This window comes from Aulostomus chinensis, chromosome 17 (genome assembly GCF_037954235.1).
Source record: "Aulostomus chinensis isolate RoL2024-O1b breed Wild chromosome 17, RoL_Achi_v1.0, whole genome shotgun sequence".
Lineage (NCBI taxonomy): Eukaryota > Metazoa > Chordata > Actinopteri > Syngnathiformes > Aulostomidae > Aulostomus > Aulostomus chinensis.
The window spans coordinates 23,127,086-23,146,639 of NC_141336.1; the positions used below are offsets into that span (position 1 = coordinate 23,127,086).

Sequence of the window (19,554 nt, forward strand, 5' to 3'; positions counted from 1 at the left end):
GAACCCAAAGTCACATGCTGCATTGGAAATTATTTGTTGCAAAGACATATGCACTTATAATCCTATATGACCCACCACCATCAATCTTTTATGCCAGTGGATGTGTCAGTGAGCAGAGAATGAGCTCACATCCCAGCTTTATGGCAGAGTTACAGCCAGATAGATGAGCTGAAGTAGGACCTCCTCCTTACACAGCGATTGTGACTTGTTACAAGTATTGGATAATGAACTTGGTACTTTTAAGGGTATCAAATCAGTCAGTACTACCTATTCATGATCAATTGGCACCAAATTTCGGTACTTCAGAGAGACCCTGCAACGTCCTCAGGGCTGTGGAGGTCTAAAAGCAACTTCTAGTGTGGTTACACTTCATGGATTTAGAGCAGATGATGTTCTCTGGAATATTTTTAATCTTAAATTTAATGTTGGCAGCGATGACACAGATAATCCGTGTAAACATCCAGCCATATATATCTAAATCTAAAATCCTGAGTAGTATAAAATATTTGAGTTGCTAAAGTTAGCAGTAGGCCAGGTAATTTAGCACTTTGGACTTTTGACGACTGAAATTACGTATTTGTTGTTACAGACAATGTAAAGTACCACAAAAAAGCATTGGCACTATGTTAAGTGATCACAAATGAGGCCTGGGGGTTTTGCTGACTGAATCACAATAAAGCATTTGATGCTGTGTTAATATAAGTAATTAATATTGACATATAATGACCAATATTTGATAAAGATCAGAGCAAAGAAAGGTTGAAATTCACCACTTAAAGTAAATCCCTGCCGTGCTGGCCAGCTGATCTCTGCTTGTTGGATGTTACAAGCCCGAGAGGACGCGGACTCGTGGTACGACCCCACAGCCAATAATATACGATACAATAATATTTGTTGGGTTCTTTTAGGGTGTTTTGCATTTGCATTCATTTGATTTAAAAGAAACAATCAAGAAACTATTTAACAAGTTTCATATTGTTACTGGTGTGTTGCCAAAGCCAATCACCAATTGTGAAATGTGTAATAAAGTAAAAAGGTGTCAGCTGCTAGAGTTTACATTGGCATGTATCTCTCTTGCTGGCCTGGTTTTCTGTTGTGACCCCTTTACAACACCCATAAAGGCAAACCTCTAAGCCATAAAGTTGGATGTCCTAAAAAAACAACAACATTTTGACATAAATATTGCATTTCACTGTTTTGCGCATGATTAATCTCTGTCTTTAACTTCCCCTTTAAACAAGCAGATATAACTCAACCCTTGCATGAAGCAGTCAGGTTTGATTTCTTTTAACCTGTTTTGGTTTGAGCAAGTTTTTTTTTCTTTCTTTTTTTTTGTAGCTCAAAGGCTTTTGGGGGTTCATAACAGTGTTTGCGTTCCATGAGATAATCATTGCACTTGTTTTCAGCTGTGGGCATTCCCATCTCAAACTTCAGCCTTCTGTCATAGATTCTAAGACCCCAAATATGATAAATGGTGCAAATTCCCTCAGTCTCACTGCATTCACCTGGAGCTCTAAAAGCTTTCAGTCAGATGAAGTGCCAGGACTGAAAAGCTGATCAGAGACAACAGAGGAACACATCAGCGGTCTCACTGACCCACTTCTTCAGAGCACAACTACAGAAGTGGAACTCTAATTTGGTCAGACAGGGATTCCTAATCTACTCTGCTTTGTCTAATCTGTCTTTCTCCAGGTACCTGCACTTCAACAACATTGAGTCTTTGGAACCAGAATCATTCACTCACCTACCAAAGCTTGAACGACTGTGAGTTCATCCTGTCTAACCTTTCGCCCAATATTCTTATTCAGTTCACACAAAAATCTTTCTCAGAAACATTTTCCAGCTGGAGATGTCATCAAATAATGGAAATGTAGATCCACTGGCACTAGTGGATTCAGCAGGACTCTTGATAGAAACCAGAACAATAACTGGTGTGATGTACTTGGAAAGTGTCAACTCAGGCAGGTCCAGACTTTGTTTAACGTGCTGGAATGACCATCAGAATGCAGCTATAAATCACTACAGCCAGCGGCCCCCCTGCAGGCCCCCGAGGCTCGCTGTACAGTCAAGACTTGGGTTTGTTTTTGCTTCAAACAAGCAAAGACCAACTGTAATGGAAGGAGACTGTAGCAGTTAATTCCTGACTAATATTTAGTCTCTGTAAGGCTAATTCAGTTTGTCTTGTTAGATCTGTGAGATGATGTAAGTGCTGCGTCACTTTTATTTGTTCTACAGGCATACGTCAGGAGATATTGAGATGCATCCTCATGCATTTTTTTCTTATTATTTTGTTGCTTCTAAAAATAGTCTCTTTGGGATAATCAGTCTAGAATAAGAAACCAGGGGAAGCAGATGAGATCACAGCTTACAAGATGGAGCCCTGAGGACTGAGAACACATCTTGGCTTCATTTAAGAAATCTGAACTAATTGCAACTGCAGAGTGAGTCTTAACGTGCAGATTATCACAGATTACCAGTGTGTCAGTAACATTCAAGCTGTATAGATATTATTAATCTGTTATCATTAATAATGTCCCTTAGAATACCTTAAATACTTTATACAATGTTACAGAGGGGGGAAAAATGTATTTTTGCGGAAAGCATTTAACGTTCTTCAACATTTAATCTCAATATCATTTAAAAACAGTTCAATAATTTACAACTAGCAAACACATTAACATATTCTTTTCATATGTGTCTTGTTAGCATTGCCTGTAAACTCTTTGGATATAACTTTTCCTGTCAGAATACAGATGTGCTGTTGCCTTTGCCTCTCAAACTCAACCAGATGTCGAAGTCCTGTTAAATTCCTCTTTCATTGTCCCTGTTTACGGGCCGGTGGCTGCCCGATGTATCCATGCTCCCCTCGCTCTCTCCGAAGAGTGAGGAGGAGAAGCAGGGACACCTGCAAAAAATGGGGGAAATGAGGGAAAGAATTCTCAGGTGCACATTCTGAGGGGCTTGTTGGGGAAAATCTCCATGGTCACGGTCAAAGCAGTCACTTTGGCAAAGTAGTCAGACAGCATATTTGTAAATTGAAGTGCATAACAGATGATCACGAGTTATGGTTTTAAAGTTACAGTCAGGGGCATGTTTTTTGGGTGGAGCTGTACTTAAATAGGAAAAATGTTTTTGATGCTTTCAGCCAAGGAACACAAACTTCTGGTGAAATAGAAAATGATATTTACAGTCACTAGTTTGGAACCTGACATCAAAAAAATGCTTTCCTGTAAACTATTCATTTATTGAAATCATATCAAATGTGAGCACCATTTGAGCACTTTCACAAGCCAGGTATATAGCTGTCCAACAGATTTATTAATGCTGGTAAATCATCTCATAGATTTTCTGTCTTTTGTTCAGGTTTTTGCACAACAACCGAATCACCCAGCTAGTCCCGGGAACCTTCTCTCATCTGCAGGCTATGAAGAGATTGTAAGTGGAAAAGCCCCCAATAACCACTGACACAGCTGTATGAGAAGCATGTCTGTATTGATTTCCAGTTTACCCCCATGACACCCAGTATCAAGTGGGCCTGTTAATCAGTTAAATGCCATGTTGCCACACTACACTGTTCTCACGCTACTTTGGCTGCAAAAGGATTCCTATCACAAGGCTCACAGCCCAGGACTAGCTGTGTTTGTGCGTTTCTCTCTTTGCGACAGCTGCAGTTTAGATTTTAAGTGACTGTGTTGGGTGGGGTATGAAGACAAAGGCAAAGAACATAAAAATTCAACTCTCCATTTCACACAAAGGATGCCTCATTTTCCCTGAAATCTGAGAGTTAACGCTCTTAGAAGTCAAGACTCTATCTCTCATAGAGCTTCAAGTTCCTTCTCCCCTCAGCCAGCAGACAGTGAAAAACAAACAGAGGTTTGGCCTCATCTCACTTCTATTCCCTTCTTGTCTCAGCCATAAATGACCTGGTATTTGTTGTGACCTCAGAAAGAGATATAAAGGGAAATAGCAGTAGATTAACACTGACTGCACTGTTGATTGCGGCATGTTGGAGGATATATAAATCACCACGTTAGCCTTAAAAAGGCTGTTTTTGGCTATGAATGTAATTAGTCTTTAGTGTTGTTGTCAAAGGGAGTTTCACAAATAGTTTCAACAGTGCTGAAGCGTGCCAGGGAAATTCTCAGAAAGGCATCTTATGAATAATAGACATATTGGGGTGGTACTGAAAGCTGGATCACTAACTACCAGACGAGCCAAGCAGACAGATTCCCACAGCAGGAACTTCCAGTAAGGCCCTGCTTACCCCCACTATTTGGACTGAGCTGGGCTCAGCCGGGCCATGCCAGACTCAGTATTACTGTGTTTCATCAACTGCTAATACAACACTGCTGCATGTACAGGTTACATTTTACTATTTCCCTGGTGCCAGAATTAAATGTCTCTTTTTGTCTGTGCACGTTTTGTGTTAAGGCGACTGGATTCCAATGCATTAAACTGTGACTGTGAGCTGCTGTGGCTAGCTGATCTGCTGAAGCAGTACGCTGAGTCGGGCAATGCCCAGGCTGCCGCCACCTGCGACTACCCAAGCCGCCTGCAAGGAAGATCAGTGGCAACGCTCACTGCTGAGGAGCTCAATTGTGGTATGGACAGAAAAACTGGAATTTGTCCCAAGCACTTCAGACCATGATGGCATCTTTTTTGAAACACAACTTGAAACATGGAGGTTGATGTTCTATACTTGCTTAGTGTACAAAGTCAGATCAGATAAAGAGTTTTTATTAGGTATAGAACAGATTCTTTCAGCTGTAGATGACTCAGACTCATAATCTCTGCGGAACTTAAATGTGCTGTGCAATAAATAGACTGTATTAACTAGGCAGACATGGTAGAACGTGTCGCGAACAAAGTCTAACTTCTGATCTAAAAGCCACTTGTCAGAGGAACACACGTGGGCAGGCATGCATGACTCACACACACTCACACACACACACACACACACACAGTGCTACGATGTGATTTGATTGATGTGATTTCCATGCACCGACGCTTTTCTAACCTAAAACAAAAACCTAATTTGCTTCCCTACAAATGGAGGGTCTGCTGAGTCACCCTGTCTCACCTCCACTCACAAACACAGACTAACGCACAGACACACACACAGGTGTATCCTCTCTTTGTGTTGGAGGTCGTCAAGCACCCAGCTGCTTTTCTTTTCATACGCCACCAGCTGTGTCTCTGGTCTGGGCAAAATGTCAGTCAGAAATTTGGTCACCACTCTACCAGCAGCTGTAGGTCCCTCTAAATGTGTTTGCGGGCACACGCATGCATGCATGAATGGGTGGAATAGTGCAACGAAACGGGCCTAGTGCCTTTGTCATTACTGTGAAGAATGTGTATTTATGTAACTATTTGGGGCTGCAACCTTCTTTTGATGGGCTGGCACTGGAAAACTTTCACTTGACATAACTCCAGCTTGTGACACAATGAAAGATGAATACATAGATTAATTCCAGAAATCTATTATGTAGTTTATAAGTGGAAAAATATGGTGTACTGAAGAGACTGAAGTGTAATTTAGTTGTCCCGTTCCACCCTAATTTTTCTTCTTCATAGGAGTGTGGTTAGTAGACATGGTTTTAGATATATTTATATAATATGTTTTGGCGGATTCCTCTCATCTGACATGAATACTTTACTGTTGTTATTCATCATGGCCAAAATTAATCTTGGTCAACAGCAGCTTTGATGCATTCAGGGTATGAAAGTGCAAACCTTTGTAAGTACTGAAAGAGTGATGGTTATTTGCAGCCCAAGAGGAAGTATACTTAAGCACAGGTTTAAGTGTATTTATACCAATAAACTATGCAAATACTGGAGGAAGTTCCCATTTCTCTGTGAGTCCATATTGCTGATTTTTTCACGTGGTTTTAGTAACAAGCTGCTGTAGCAGTAAATCCAACTGTCTCAGATCGGGGTTTCCTCCAACTCCCACTGGTTGCCTCTATGAGTCGGGCGTCTGAGCCAGCTGACTGTAACCCAACCACATTTAAATCTCAGCAGCTAATTTGACGGCCTCAACGTGCCCGTTCTTGCTCAATGTAACCCCCTCTCCGCTCCATCTGTGTGCATAGCAAGGCATCAGAGGAAGAATGTCTCCTTGGTGGAAGTCATTCCACACCTCCTTCTCCTCCCTCTCTCCTTGTTCTCCCTCTTTCTCCTCCCTCTCTCCTTGTTCTCCCTCTTTCCCCCTGTACACAGGGCGGAACAATGCACGGCGTGCTGACCAGCTGTCAAAACAGCCGCCCTCCTTGAGATGAATGCCACCTCCCTGCACTATTGGTATCTGTCGATCTATGATTGCCTCCTCAGTTGGCCACGATGAAGGCCAGGTTCCCACAAACAGGATTTCCAACCCACTGCAATTTACAGCCCCTGTGTTAATGTGGAGTAATTGTGTGGTGAGAAAAGCGCTGGGTTGAGTCTGAATATCAGATGCTTGAATGAGCTTAGGTTTGAAAGACCTGCTGGGCTGCTCAGATGAATCCCAGTGGATTGTTCTCGTTAGCAGACTGGACAGAATCGAAAGAGTTGAAATTGTTCTTCTGAAATGAGTCTACCAGATGGATCCTGTGTGGGGGGGCAACGGGGAGCACATGTGCTGCATGTTGGCAGTGAGTGTGGGAGCTTGTCTTTTCTGCTGGGCAAAGGTTTACTTAAAGGTCTAGTGTGTAGAATCAAGTGACATGTAGGAACAAAGCTGAAGACTGCTGATCCTCATCTCATCCGTCCCTACGGTAAAATCCACGGTAGCTCACAGGGTCATTCATGAATAAAAAATGTGGATATCCAGAATCAGGAAAACTTTTAACAGATCCTTCAAACAGCCAGCAGTTGCTGAAAGCACTGGGAACTAGTGGATCGTGTCACACACAGTTAGCGGTAGGCCTGTACTCAAACCGTGCACACTCTCTGGGGGGTGGTGATGTCAAATGACTTTAATAAGAATAGAACAGTGTGACTAAAGTTAATAAATTGATGGTTTCCAGCTGGAGGTCTCACAAAACAGAAATACCTGATGTATTGTGAAAGGGAACTAGTCCATCTGGTTAATTATGACCCAAACCTTTTATAAAACATTGTCAGTGCTGACAGTTTGTATTTATCACATAAATAACTATGAGCAGGCATGTATTTCTTCTTGTGTGTAATTCTCTTCTAATTGTCCCATCTGACTCACTCTCCAGAGGTACCCAGGATCACATCAGAGCCCCAGGATGTTGATGTCACATCAGGGAACACTGTCTACTTTACATGCAGGGCTGAAGGCAACCCCAAACCACAGATCATCTGGCTCAGGAACAAGTATGACTCTACTCTAAAGTTATAGCTTTTTTAAGTAAACAAAGATGCTGGCCTTAACTCAGTACTTTACCCAAAAAGTTTTGCCAGGCACAAGAGCTCCAAGCGTGACCAACTGGTGTGTTGAGGTGAGCCAACTCCCTTGCACTTGTCCATGCTCATGCATGGTAGCACTAGTTAATGGGTTATTGACCGTACGGCTTGAAAAAGAGGATTATATCAGACCATGCAGACATTTTTGGGTGGTTTTCCTGTTTTTTGTTGATGTAGCTCCTGTTAGCCATCAGATGCTATTAGCTTCAAGCTAAACATACATGGCTGGATCTTTCTCCATTCTGGAGTCACAAAGAAGTGATGCAAGAGGGAAAAAAAAAACCTTTGTGAGCTCAAGACACCTATTGTTTGACTCCTTGAAAGGCAAAATACTCTTTTCAGGTGAAGGGTCACTTTTAGTCTAAAGTGTCTCAATTAGTTTAGGTGATTTAATCGTCGGGCGGCACAGTGGTGCAGTGGTTAGCACTGTCCCCTCACAGCAAAAAGGTTCCAGGTTCAAGTCCCAGCTGGAGCATGGCATCTTCCTGTGTGGAGTCTGCATGTTCTCCCTGTGCCTGCGTGGGTTCTCTCTGGTACTCCGGCCTCCTCCCACAGTCCAAAGACGTGCAAATGGAGACGAGGCTGATTGATACTCTAAATTGACCGTAGGCGTGGCTGTGAGTGTGAATGGTTGTCAGTCAATATGCGTTGGCCCATGGACTGGCGACCCATCCCAGGTGAACCCTGCCTCGCACGCGAAGGCTGCTGGGATCGATTCCACCCCGCGACCCTTAACAGGATAAGTAGTGGAAAATGGATGGATGGATGAATGGATGGATTTAATCATCAGGTTCAAATCTGCAACTTGAATAAACAAATAGAAAACAGAAGAGTCACATTGATCTTCCCATCTAAAGGAGAATGTCAGATTTGCTCCAAGTATTTAAAAGCACATTTATTTTCAGTGGGTTCTGATGATTATTTCTGTGTCTTCCTGGTAGCAATGCGCTAAACATGCGTGATGACAGTCGTCTGAACCTGCTGGAGGATGGGACTCTGATGATTCAGGACACCAGGGAGACAGACCAGGGAGTCTACCAATGCATGGCTAAAAATGTGGCCGGGGAGGTCAAAACCTCCCAGGTCACACTGCGATATTTTGGAGCCCCCTGTAAGTAGTAGTCATTCACAACAGTTTGTTCTTCCTGCTTTGGTCTCTGCTGGTGTGTCATTCTGAGCTTTCCAGATTGATGTTAAAAAATATGCACGCAAGTGTGGGTTTCCTCCCTGCGCGTGCGTGCGTGTAATGATTTTTCACCTAGCTGTGAGCAGAGAAAAACAAATTTTAAACACACAAAGACACATAACATCCTGTCCTGTCTGTTGCTCTTTTTCTCCTCCATTCTGTCTGATATACTGCTCATACACTCAGGACTCTCATAGCAGTCACTCAAAGTTCTGATAGCTGTCGCCATGGGGGATTAACACAACTGTCTTTAGGCGACCCTGGGGTCATCACCAGGGTGATTGATGGCCCCGGTGATGACCCCTTGTAAAGAGCAGCTTCTAAGAGCAGATGTGCGGTTCCTGTCTCTGTGTGATTGTAAACATCAGACCTCCTGCTGTGTACATATTTCCTCTGACACCACAGTAATCACTGCCCAAATATGGGCAGGACCCATCCACATTCTGTGAAATATACAAAGGAAGTTGTTTGAGTCAAAGCTGATAGATATATACACAGCTAATCTTTGTTCACTGACCTCACAAATGTTTGTGTTTGTCATCAGCTTTTTTGGAAAGTTAAGTCAAAATTGTTTCTCAACCCTGGTGGAGCGTCTATCCCGCCTCCTTTACAAGTCCATATCCTCATTAAGCAGCCGCTTGTATTGGAACTATCACGTTTGTTAGGGCACGGCGTCCAGGACCAGGTGTGATTAACTCTGATTTAGGTGGTCTCTGGTTTCTAACGACCCTAAAGTTACTCAAACCAGACATTCTGATGAAAATTATCATCCCCACTCATCTGAACAATGATCGCTCCCACTGTTACTGCAGCACGGCCGAGTTTTGTCATCCAGCCACAGAACACTGAGGTGCTGGTTGGTGAGAGTGTCACCTTGGAGTGCAGCGCCACAGGCCAGCCTCAGCCCCGGGTCACCTGGACTAAGGGAGATCGGACCCCCCTGCCCAGTGATGCTCGCATCAATATCACCCCCTCTGGAGGGCTTTTTATCCAGAATGTGGTCCAGGCTGATGGAGGACAGTATACCTGTTTCGCTTCCAATAATGTTGATACCATACATGCTGCAGCTTATATCATCGTGCAAGGTAGCATGCATTTTACTTGGGTTTATTATTGAATATTCTCAGTGTGTAGTTGTTAGAGCATTCCTCCAGTGTACTGTGGTTTAAACATGAATCTTTTAGTTGACGTCAGTCTTTTTAGTCTCCTTCGAGTTCAAGCAGACATTAAAGGCATTAAATCAAAGGCATCTATATGCAACTCTACAATTCATTAATGTGGAATCGGCACAAAACAGTTTTGTTGAATTTTATTGTTATTATTATAATACACAGTCAGAACATTATTCTCATGATTTTCCTGAAAATCTGTATCAAACAAATATGTTTCCTTAAGTCTGTAGAATATGATGTACAGTATAGACAGGACATCTCTGCCAAATCAAAATATTGTATTAACACAGGTATTTTCCATATATAATGAACTTTTAACAAATATTGTGCCATATTCCAACTTAAAGATCAAGGTATGTCACATTGCAGTTTCGATTAAATTTTGATTATTTGTGTGGCTCCATCAGTGATCGTTGATATCAAGCATCCTCACTCAAGTTAAGCTCAATTTTATTGTGTCCTCAGTCAGACAAGGTAATAAACACCTGGTTACTACCTTTACATCAAATTGACCTGCTATATTTTTCTTCCCTCCTCAGCTGTCCCCCAGTTTGTTGTCACACCACAAGACCAGTCAGTCCTGGAGGGTCACACAGTGGACTTCTCCTGCGAGGCAACTGGTTATCCCCAACCAGTAATTGCCTGGACACGCGGTGGGAGCCCATTACCACAAGGCCGGCGTCACGTGGTCCTGTCCTCTGGTACTCTCCGCATCTCTCGGGTGGCAGCTCATGACGAGGGCCAGTATGAGTGCCAGGCGGTCAGCCCTGTGGGGTCTGTGCAGACGGCTGTGCAGCTCAGCATTCAGCAGAGAGGTGAGAGTGCAGGGTGATGCCTCAAAATCAGGATTGATGGATAGTTTGCTTTAGGTTTGACTCCAGAAACCATCAATAAACAAATGGCAAAAGATATTCATGGCAGATGTACGATGGAAGACAAACTGTCCTACCAGACAGACAAACAGAGCACATTCATAGTAATCACACACGGCTGTCAGCACGGCAGCTACGAGGCGGCTGCCAAACACTGCATCAGTAAGAGGGTGGGACCGCTTGGTGGTAAAATGTTAAGATGGAGAGACTGATGCAGCGCCATTTGCTCATAGCTAATTTGTCATTTACTCGTGCAAGTTGCTATTAAAATGCAATGAATGTGTACATCGAACCACATGTAGTTGTGAGTTTGCACTGTTGCACATGTAATATACTGCACTTTAGTATCTTATATTGTACTGTAATTCATCCTGCATGATAGCTGGTTTCTGGTATGGTCGTATACTCTGTGTGTGTGTGTGTGTGTGTGTGTGTGTGTGTGTGCGTGCGTGCGTGCGTGCGTGCGTGTGTGTGTGTTGCTGAAATTACAGGCTTTGGCAGTGCACAGGAAAGCATGGCAGTCTGTAATCCTGAGATGACACCATGTTTTTCCATGTAGTAATGGTTGTTAACATTGCTCAAAGTACACGTTGCATAATGGCCCTGCACTCTTAAAGTACTGCACAAGCCCAATGTGCGACAGCTGCTTTGTGCTTTATAATGAAGAGATCATCTCAAGAAAGAGAAAGCAGGGATGGACATGAGTCACCACCTCTTCTGTCCACCTCAAATTCCATACTCCTCTTATATTGTTCAGTATTGCCGATGCCATGTTCAGATCTCTGAATCCTCAGTTACATAGTGGGACTGGTAACTTATTGTTTTCACTTTTGATGCTGTGTACGGTAGAGTTTAACGTAAGGGCAGTTAATTAGTGTTTAACTACAGTGAAACCGCCTACAACTCCTCTGTGTCCTACAACTTGGGAGTTTTTCCCACATCCAGGTGGCTCACTGCTACCAGATGGGAACTGTGGAGACAGACCCCCCCCCACCACCACCACCACCACCAAACAACGCAGCTACGGAAGCACTGAGACGTGAATCTAAGACAGTATAACACAGTGACTCACCCTGCTACCATGATGTGTGTGTGTGTGTGTGTGCGTGCGTGCGTGCGTGTGTGTGTGAGAGAGAGAGAGAGAGAGAGAGAGAGATGTAGTCAAGGTGCAGTCAGTGATTGTTGACCCACTCAGTTTCTGTACACAAATGGAAAACAGCTGCTTTAACTTGATGTAATTGAAAAAACACAGTGTGCACATGCATGTGTATGTTTATGTGTGCATCACATGTCAGGTAGAGTTTATAGTTTGAAATCTTCCAAACAATGGATGTGAATGGAGACCAATTCTAATAAACTAGCTGAACTATCCCTTGAAGCTTTGAAACGCTGTCTTTTAATAGATAAAAGAATGATAGTGTCTGCAGGGTAACACTGTACATGGTTCTGTGAGCGTATGCAGGACAGTAAACTCTCAGTGTCTCTTGTCTGCCATGATTGATTACAAAATGCACTTTACATGTACAGTACTGGTGTATAATTATTAACACATGCGTGTGTGTGTGTGTGTGTGTGTGTGTGTGTGTATGTTTTAACTCATTCAGTAACGCCTGTTTTCACAAATGCTCCAAGGGACCTGACGGTGGAGTCTGGCCAGGATGTCCAGATTCCCTGCAGTGCTCAGGGCCAGCCACAACCTGTCCTCACCTGGAACAAGGTTAGACTCTTAAACTCCATCACTTCATCACTGCAGATGTCATGGGGTCATGCAAATGGTTGAGAGGGAACAATCTCAGAACCCATTGGCTATGTAGCCAGCTTATAACCGATCCAAGACTTCCTTTTCCGCTGGCTGGTAATTGTTTACGGTTCGATTAGCAACTTGAGATGGGAAGATGGAGTTGAGGGACGACTGCTACAACTGGATTATTTCACACGTTTCACATTAATGCAGAAGTTTTCACTTTAGCACAAACCTGCCAACGTGTCCGCCAATATGATACATCTGTGAAATTACAAAGAAGTTACTCAAGTTTATGTGAACTAAAGGGCTCAGTGGTCTGACATAACAGGTCCCATCTGTGAGGCTCTTAATCCCTGTGTTGAAATATGACCCCAACTCCATTTGCTAGCCCCCAGGATCTTGACCTTTTGCCCCCCCTCCCAGGACGGTGTACAAGTGACAGAGAGCGGCAAGTTCCACATCAGCCCTGACGGGTATCTGGAGGTGAAAGACGTGGGCACTGCTGATGCTGGACGATACGAGTGTGTGGCGCGGAATCCCATTGGCTATCAGGTTGCTAGCATGGTGCTCAGCGTCACAGGTAAGAAGCGTGGCAGACATCTGATGTCAGTGTCTCATAATGTGACTTTGACAGCAGTTTCAAAGAAAGTCTCAATAACCAACATATTTGCTCCTCACTTGCCAGAAAGAGTGAATAATCGTGCGGTAACTAATGACCTAAATCTGGGGATGCACGATGCATCAGCAGCACCTCATGAGTGTTGGAAGTTATTGGAAATTTGTAAATATGTCTGTATCTAGGGCTGAATAATACATCAAAATTTTATTGAAATTATGTGGAATGTGCAATATCGCAATCACAAGAAAAATCACAACGTTTACATGCGTCTTTCCGTCTTTACAAAACGTGAATTTCCAGCTGTAAATTATCGGCCATCACCATCTGATATCTTGCCTCCTTATCAAACTTGTTGGTTATTGTATGTGCACTGTATAAATTATTAACTGAAATAAGACCTCGATTTGCAGCAGCATGACTGTAAAGCACACTACACTGCAGCACAGATGAACTCAAGTCAAAGCCATCATTCTTTGATCTCTCTGGTTAAATATTCACCACTCTCACGGAAGATAAAGTGAAAGTAAAGCAGAGAAAAAGACAGTGCAGATGTTATTGTTCAGTCCGCCGAGTGAGACGCCGTCTGTTGATCTTCTGTCTAAGGCAGACAGTAATTTAGTCACACTGATGCAATGCTATCAGATTCCTGTCAGCTCTTCCCTGTGTGTGTTGGTGTTTCCTGCCGAGAATCCTCCAGTCAGACCACAGCGCTCTGCTGGTGAACCATAAACTGTGTCAGTGTGCTCAGTTGTTATTGGAGTCTCTCAGCCCTCACATCGCAGTCCTATTGTTTTCAGTGGCACACGAAGATGAAAGTGTGCCAGACATGTGTTCACTCCAACTTCAGGAGGGAAGCTGAAGCGCAGCACCTTACAAGGTTCAGCCTTTTACTGCGTCCATCTGCTAATAAAAACCTAACTCCATATTCCCACTCAAAAATGTGTTTTGCTTCTACGCTTGGATGCTTTGCTGTACAGAATCATGCGAGCAATCGTGATGCACAATGCAACTTCTGCAAGAGTGGTGAGGAAGAGCTGAGACCTTCAGTGCTTTAAGCCCAAGATTCCACTGTTAGGTGAAGGAGAAGACATATTGTGTGCTGCTTAAAAAAAAAATAGCGGTAGAATTTCAGAGCGGAAGTAAGTTTTAACGAGATAATTGAACTTTTTGATGACAAAAAGCCGCTAGGTTGTGTAAATATTACAAGGTCTTGAGCAATCCGTGAGCAGCATGTGTAGTACTTGCATCATTCCAAATAAAGTACATGTTTAACCTGGTACCTCTGGCTCTAATCCATCTCTGTCTGTTTGCTTATGACGATAGTTCCTGCGGTGAGCAGAGAGGGGGACACCTTCGTTAGCACATCCATAGAACAGGCTATCCGTAACGTGGACAGCGCCATTGAGTCTACAAGGAGACGTCTCTTTGATGGGTAAGCTGTGAGAAACTCCTGCAACATACACAATTGAAATTAAGCACACTGAGATCATAGTTGTTAGATATATTTAAAGTTTGATTCAGCGGATCCTGATGCATGTTGCAGTGCTGTATACGCTGATCAGCCAAAACGTTGAAACCGCTGACAGGTTCATATTGAGTATAATCCAACAGCCCTGCTATAAATCCCTCTTTATGAGGATTATAATATTTGGTTTTTATTGAATCTGTTTGAGAAAGGTGATTTATTTTGTCATTTTAAAGGCTATAGCTGGTGGTGCTGTTGAACTACACGGAGTTTTACTGATAATGGTATCTAGTATTGTTTCCATTCCCTTTATATGAATAAGAGTGAAATAGAACAGCTGCCAGTATAAGCCAGTATAGCTCAAACCCTGTCAGTGGTTTTTAATTAGGCTGACATTCAACAGCCATCAACTTCACACACGATGCTTTCTCAATAAAATGCCTGTTTGAAAGGAAAGCAGAGGAAAGCAGCGATGTGCACCAGAATCACATCTTTAGTCCCTCTCTGTCGGGACTAATTGAACTGTTCTTGCCTGCACAGACTCAGTCCAGAACCACATGTGGCCTAAGTTAAATGAAGCACTTGCTCACAGCATTTCTGTGCATGAATTCTTGCACATTCTCAGTGTGAGTCAGAGCCTTGATATTACAGGGGGGATCATGTTTTACATCATAATACTCCACAAAGACACGTCGTCTCAGTGCGTGATGCTGACGGCCATTTACCCAGACAGTTATTCTGACAGCTGCATGCAATAACTGGACTGCTTATCAAGATCTCCATGATTTTATTTCATTAAAAGGCTTTAATACTTGTACCCATTTTCATCAGGGCAGTGCTATATGTGGAGATGATAAAGACATTTTCATTAGGGGCTGATTAATGGCTTATTTTTGTATAGATAGATAATTGACAGCAGGTGAGCTCTGAGCTCATGAAGCAGATTAAACAAAAACATGTGTATTTAGGCTAAAAAACTTTCCTTTCTCTCTCAGAAAGCAGGAGATGCAGTTAAGTGCACTAAAACGTTATTCCTCAGTTATGATGTTTTTATAAAGCTTAGTGGTTTTTTATTATTACCTGAGGACATTTTTGTAGTTGGTCCTCTTCTCTCTAGAGAGAATGCACCTAAGCAAACAAATACAATACCTTAGTGTTGAATAAAAGTTCATTTCTTATTTGTCATAACTTCTTTGTGTTTTATCTAATGATTAAAAAATAAAGACCATCACGCCGTCAGCCTCACTGCTCTCTAGATCTCTACATCAGCCACTGATGCATTTGAGCCTTGTACTCCATGTCACTGTAAGAAATGTAGCTCATAAGTGTTTCCATCCTGTTGAATGATGTGGTTAGCAGTTGTGTTTTTCTTGGCATGCATGCACGCACGCACACACACACACACACACACACACACACACACACACACACTCTGCCCACACATGCATGCATAACAGTGAACAAATGCACATAGACACACATGAAGAGAAATACACACACAAGGCACCGTGGTAGCCTGAATGGAGAGGAGGGGATTTCCAGTTCTCTTTAATGACAGTCACAGATTAAGAGTCTGCCTCCTCTTTGGCTGATGCCACTAGAAACCTGAGCGACACCACAGGAAATGCTCGCGTCCCTATTAGATCCCCAGTTAAGATTGCTGAGTGTCTACTCAGTACACTCTTGCCAGCTTTTTCAAGTCATCAAAGCTTAATATGGTTAAGCTATTTTTCCAACAAGAAAACAACTGTGTAAACACACCGTTAAATCTTGGCAACAGATCGCCCAGCTTGACACCTTCAGTGTGTTATTGTGTCAGTTGGAGGTGAAGGAAATCTGACTAACTGCAGAAGGAATTTATTTAAAGCCTCAAATTCTGTTTTGCAAAATACCGTGTCTACTAATTAAGTCTGGAAGGATATCTGAATGCTCTAAATAGTTCATATATGCTATATAAGATGCATATAAACTCTTGCCAGTGTATTCGGTACACCACACTAAAACTAACAATGCTGTAAATCCTCACTGCATGAGGATTATAATGTTCAGTTTTTACTGGATCTTTGTGAGCGTGTTGATTTGTTTTAATGGTCCTTTTGGACTGTATAATTTGTGTTCAAGTGAATGTATATTATAGCATATATACAGTATGCACCACAGAACATTATTACCACAGCAATAAAGGGAACACTACGTAATTTAACACCTTTTATGACAAAAATGTCTCTTTCAAGCACAGAAAGATGTGAAATGATGTGTTCATCATGCCATCGGTCTTCAAAGTGTATTACGTCATCAACCTCGTCTTAAAATATAATAAGTGTGGGTTATTTTTCCTTTTGGTTGAGGTGGGGCACCTGTGGATCATGACTTAATGGTTTGCCACACCCTGGTGTTCTAAGTCGAAGCTTAAAAGGCAGCGGGAGAAATGAGAACACATTTTGAAAAAGTAGTTTTGAGCAGAGGTAATGAAGAGAAAAGGCAGGAAAAGCTCACAACCGCTCACTTAAACTCAGTAATAGTGTTCATGTCACGGTGTGAGAGGAATCACCAAAAAATGTGCGCATGCTTCATTTTTCTCCTTAGTTGAACTCTCTGACCTGCACAAGCCGCAGTGAAGTAGATTTCTGGAAAGAGCAAAGGAAGGTTTTACCTACTCTTGTGGTCTATAAAACAGAATTACCTACAAGACTCTGTTTGAACTCGCAATTCCTCATCAATCTTTTTTTCTTGTTTTCTTTGCAATTGTCTTTCTTTTACTACCATGTTCTTTTCTACTGTTTCTGAGGGGCTTTTTCTCTTCACTGAATGTCACATTCACTGTCTTCTCTCCTTCACTGTTTCCTCTCTTCCTCTCCCTCTCCCTATCCCTCATCCCTCTAGTCAGCCTCGTACCCCAGGAGAGTTGCTGGCTCTTTTCCGGTACCCACGTGATCCATACACTGTGGAACAGGCACGTGCTGGGGAGATCTTTGAGCAGACTCTCCTGCTCATCCAGAACCATGTCAACCAGGGTCTCATGGTTGACACCAACGGCACCGGTGAGCCTGAAACTCTTTTGATACTAAAACCTTTATCGTGTTATATCTGATCAAGTCCCTTTTTATGCTTGTAAAAGTCAAACCGGCCATTTAATAGTGTCTTTACACACTGGATTGTTCAAATTCTCCTGTCAGGTATGTTAACAAGCCACACTGATCAATGTGAACCTGCATTTTAGATTTCACTCATCACTCACAGCAGCCATTCAATCCTTCATTTCAGTTCTATTATTGTAATCTACATGTTCCCAAAATATTGCCAAGCAAACGGTGACTTATATCCGATCCATATCATATCATATACATTGTCTGAAATTATTTGTGGTACATTTTGTTGTAAAATAAATCAATAAGAGGCAGCCCATTACGGGAAGGACCCCAATCTTAAGAGAAAAGAAATGCTAACTGCTTAAGCATGAGCTGAGGGTGCAGCTCTGTTTACCAGTGGGTTAATGTTCTAGCACTCACCCACGGTAGGAAGCTTTTGGTGATGACTAACAAAATGAGATCACTGATACAAAAGGCTCCAATGAGTTCCCTCTGTTGGGTGGGTAGCCTGCTCCCTCTCTTTTGTAGCATAACCAGCGGAACTTAGAGGAAGTGACCTGATTTTGATACATTTGAACAAGCGCACTATGTTCCTGGCAAGCTAGGGACAGACACACTTCTTGTACAACCTCCATATATGCATTTAGAGGTACACATTCTAAGTTCTGTTTATTTACTAAATGTATTAACCATAAAAAAAGGCTAGGGTCTGATGTAATTGTCTTTTCAAATATCCTACTAAAAACGTGCTAAAAGCTCCAGTCCCGGCGATTATCACACAGCCATTACATCAGTTCAGAGGAGTTCTATGACTTACCACGCTCCTGAAAGCAACAGTTGGCTGTGTGTATGTCGGATCTCTGTATACCATTTTCTCTCAACCATGACTGGAAGCATGGGGGGGATCCTGTTGATGAGGAGCTCTTAAACAGTTTTATTAGACCAAAGTCACGCCACACAACAGTTAATCTACAGTCATTGTTGAGCGCGGAACAAATTATGTTAGTCTGTGACGGTGTACAGATTTTCTCAATTCTGCATGTGTGTGGGAGACTTGGAGGGTGCGGGTTGCTTTGGATGTTCATAGACAAAAGTGTCTCTCTTTGTTTGCATGCAGCTTTTTTGTAACATTGGATTGAAGTTAACATTGCAAAGGTCAAATTGAAGTGTTGAGTACAGATATATGAGGTGACATTTTGTCTGACGCAAAGACAATAAACACATAATGTAAAGAGATTATAAAGAAGGTGTTTTGAAAAAGGGAGATGGGCAAAGAGAAATAGAGCAGTGTGAGGTATGAACTGAGAGAGACTGTGTTTTCATTACTTATGCCAACAACCAAGTGTTCATTGTTACACTGGCCCCAAACCAAGCTAACAGAGAGATTTCTGTCCGTCAGCAGAAACAAATGTGCTGTTTTTATTGTATCACTACTTCAAATGGGAGAGGAACACCACAGTTCCAGCAAACTCACGTACACAAATTAAACCATACTTGCTTTACCAAGAATGTGTGTAGGGCTGGATTCAGTTTAAATCAGGCGCTGTGGGAAAGATGCAGGTCACTTGAATGGGGATAGTGTGTTTCGTGGCTGCAGCACTGCAGCCCAGAAAAGTTGAACCGATTCAACTCCTGGATTAACACAACCTGACATCACTCCACAGCAGCAAATCATGTATGCTGGAGATTATTCCAGCAGACAACAAACAATGATACTCTCCCACTTGTATCCTTGCTGGTTTATTTCTTGTTCCCAGCTTTGATGTCTGGGTCTATGCTGCATAACAGTGACAGCAATTCCTTTCCCTAGTTTACGTCATTTGTTTTTAGTTGGATTAAGGAAAAATGGAGGAAAAGATTCTGGTCTGCTTAAAAGAAGAGAATTTGTTGAGAGGGGGATGGCGCTGGTAGAAGAGTGATGCCATTTAGATAGAAGTTTTGTCTAATCCTCATTGAGCCTGGCCACACACACACACACACACACACACACACAC

General features: G+C 42.5%; 1 protein-coding gene across 5 annotated transcripts in view; it reads left to right on the forward strand.

Annotated features, from left to right (window-relative positions):
* The window catches only part of pxdn (peroxidasin), a 55,011-nt gene that overhangs the window by 23,134 nt on the left and 12,323 nt on the right, over positions 1-19,554 (forward strand). For 3 of the 5 annotated variants that reach the window (XM_086182870.1, XM_086182871.1, XM_086182872.1), the window contains 11 exons: positions 1,693-1,764; positions 3,364-3,435; positions 4,432-4,601; positions 7,206-7,323; positions 8,355-8,524; positions 9,412-9,684; positions 10,311-10,586; positions 12,248-12,360; positions 12,811-12,967; positions 14,330-14,438; positions 17,355-17,512. In XM_086182870.1, the coding sequence (XP_086038996.1) occupies positions 1,693-1,764; positions 3,364-3,435; positions 4,432-4,601; positions 7,206-7,323; positions 8,355-8,524; positions 9,412-9,684; positions 10,311-10,586; positions 12,248-12,360; positions 12,811-12,967; positions 14,330-14,438; positions 17,355-17,512 (1,688 nt within the window). Of the gene's footprint in view, positions 1-1,692; positions 1,765-2,325; positions 2,442-3,363; positions 3,436-4,431; positions 4,602-7,205; positions 7,324-8,354; positions 8,525-9,411; positions 9,685-10,310; positions 10,587-12,247; positions 12,361-12,810; positions 12,968-14,329; positions 14,439-17,354; positions 17,513-19,554 lie in introns of all 5 variants that reach the window. The other 2 variants (XM_086182873.1, XM_086182874.1) reach the window with 1 other exon arrangement.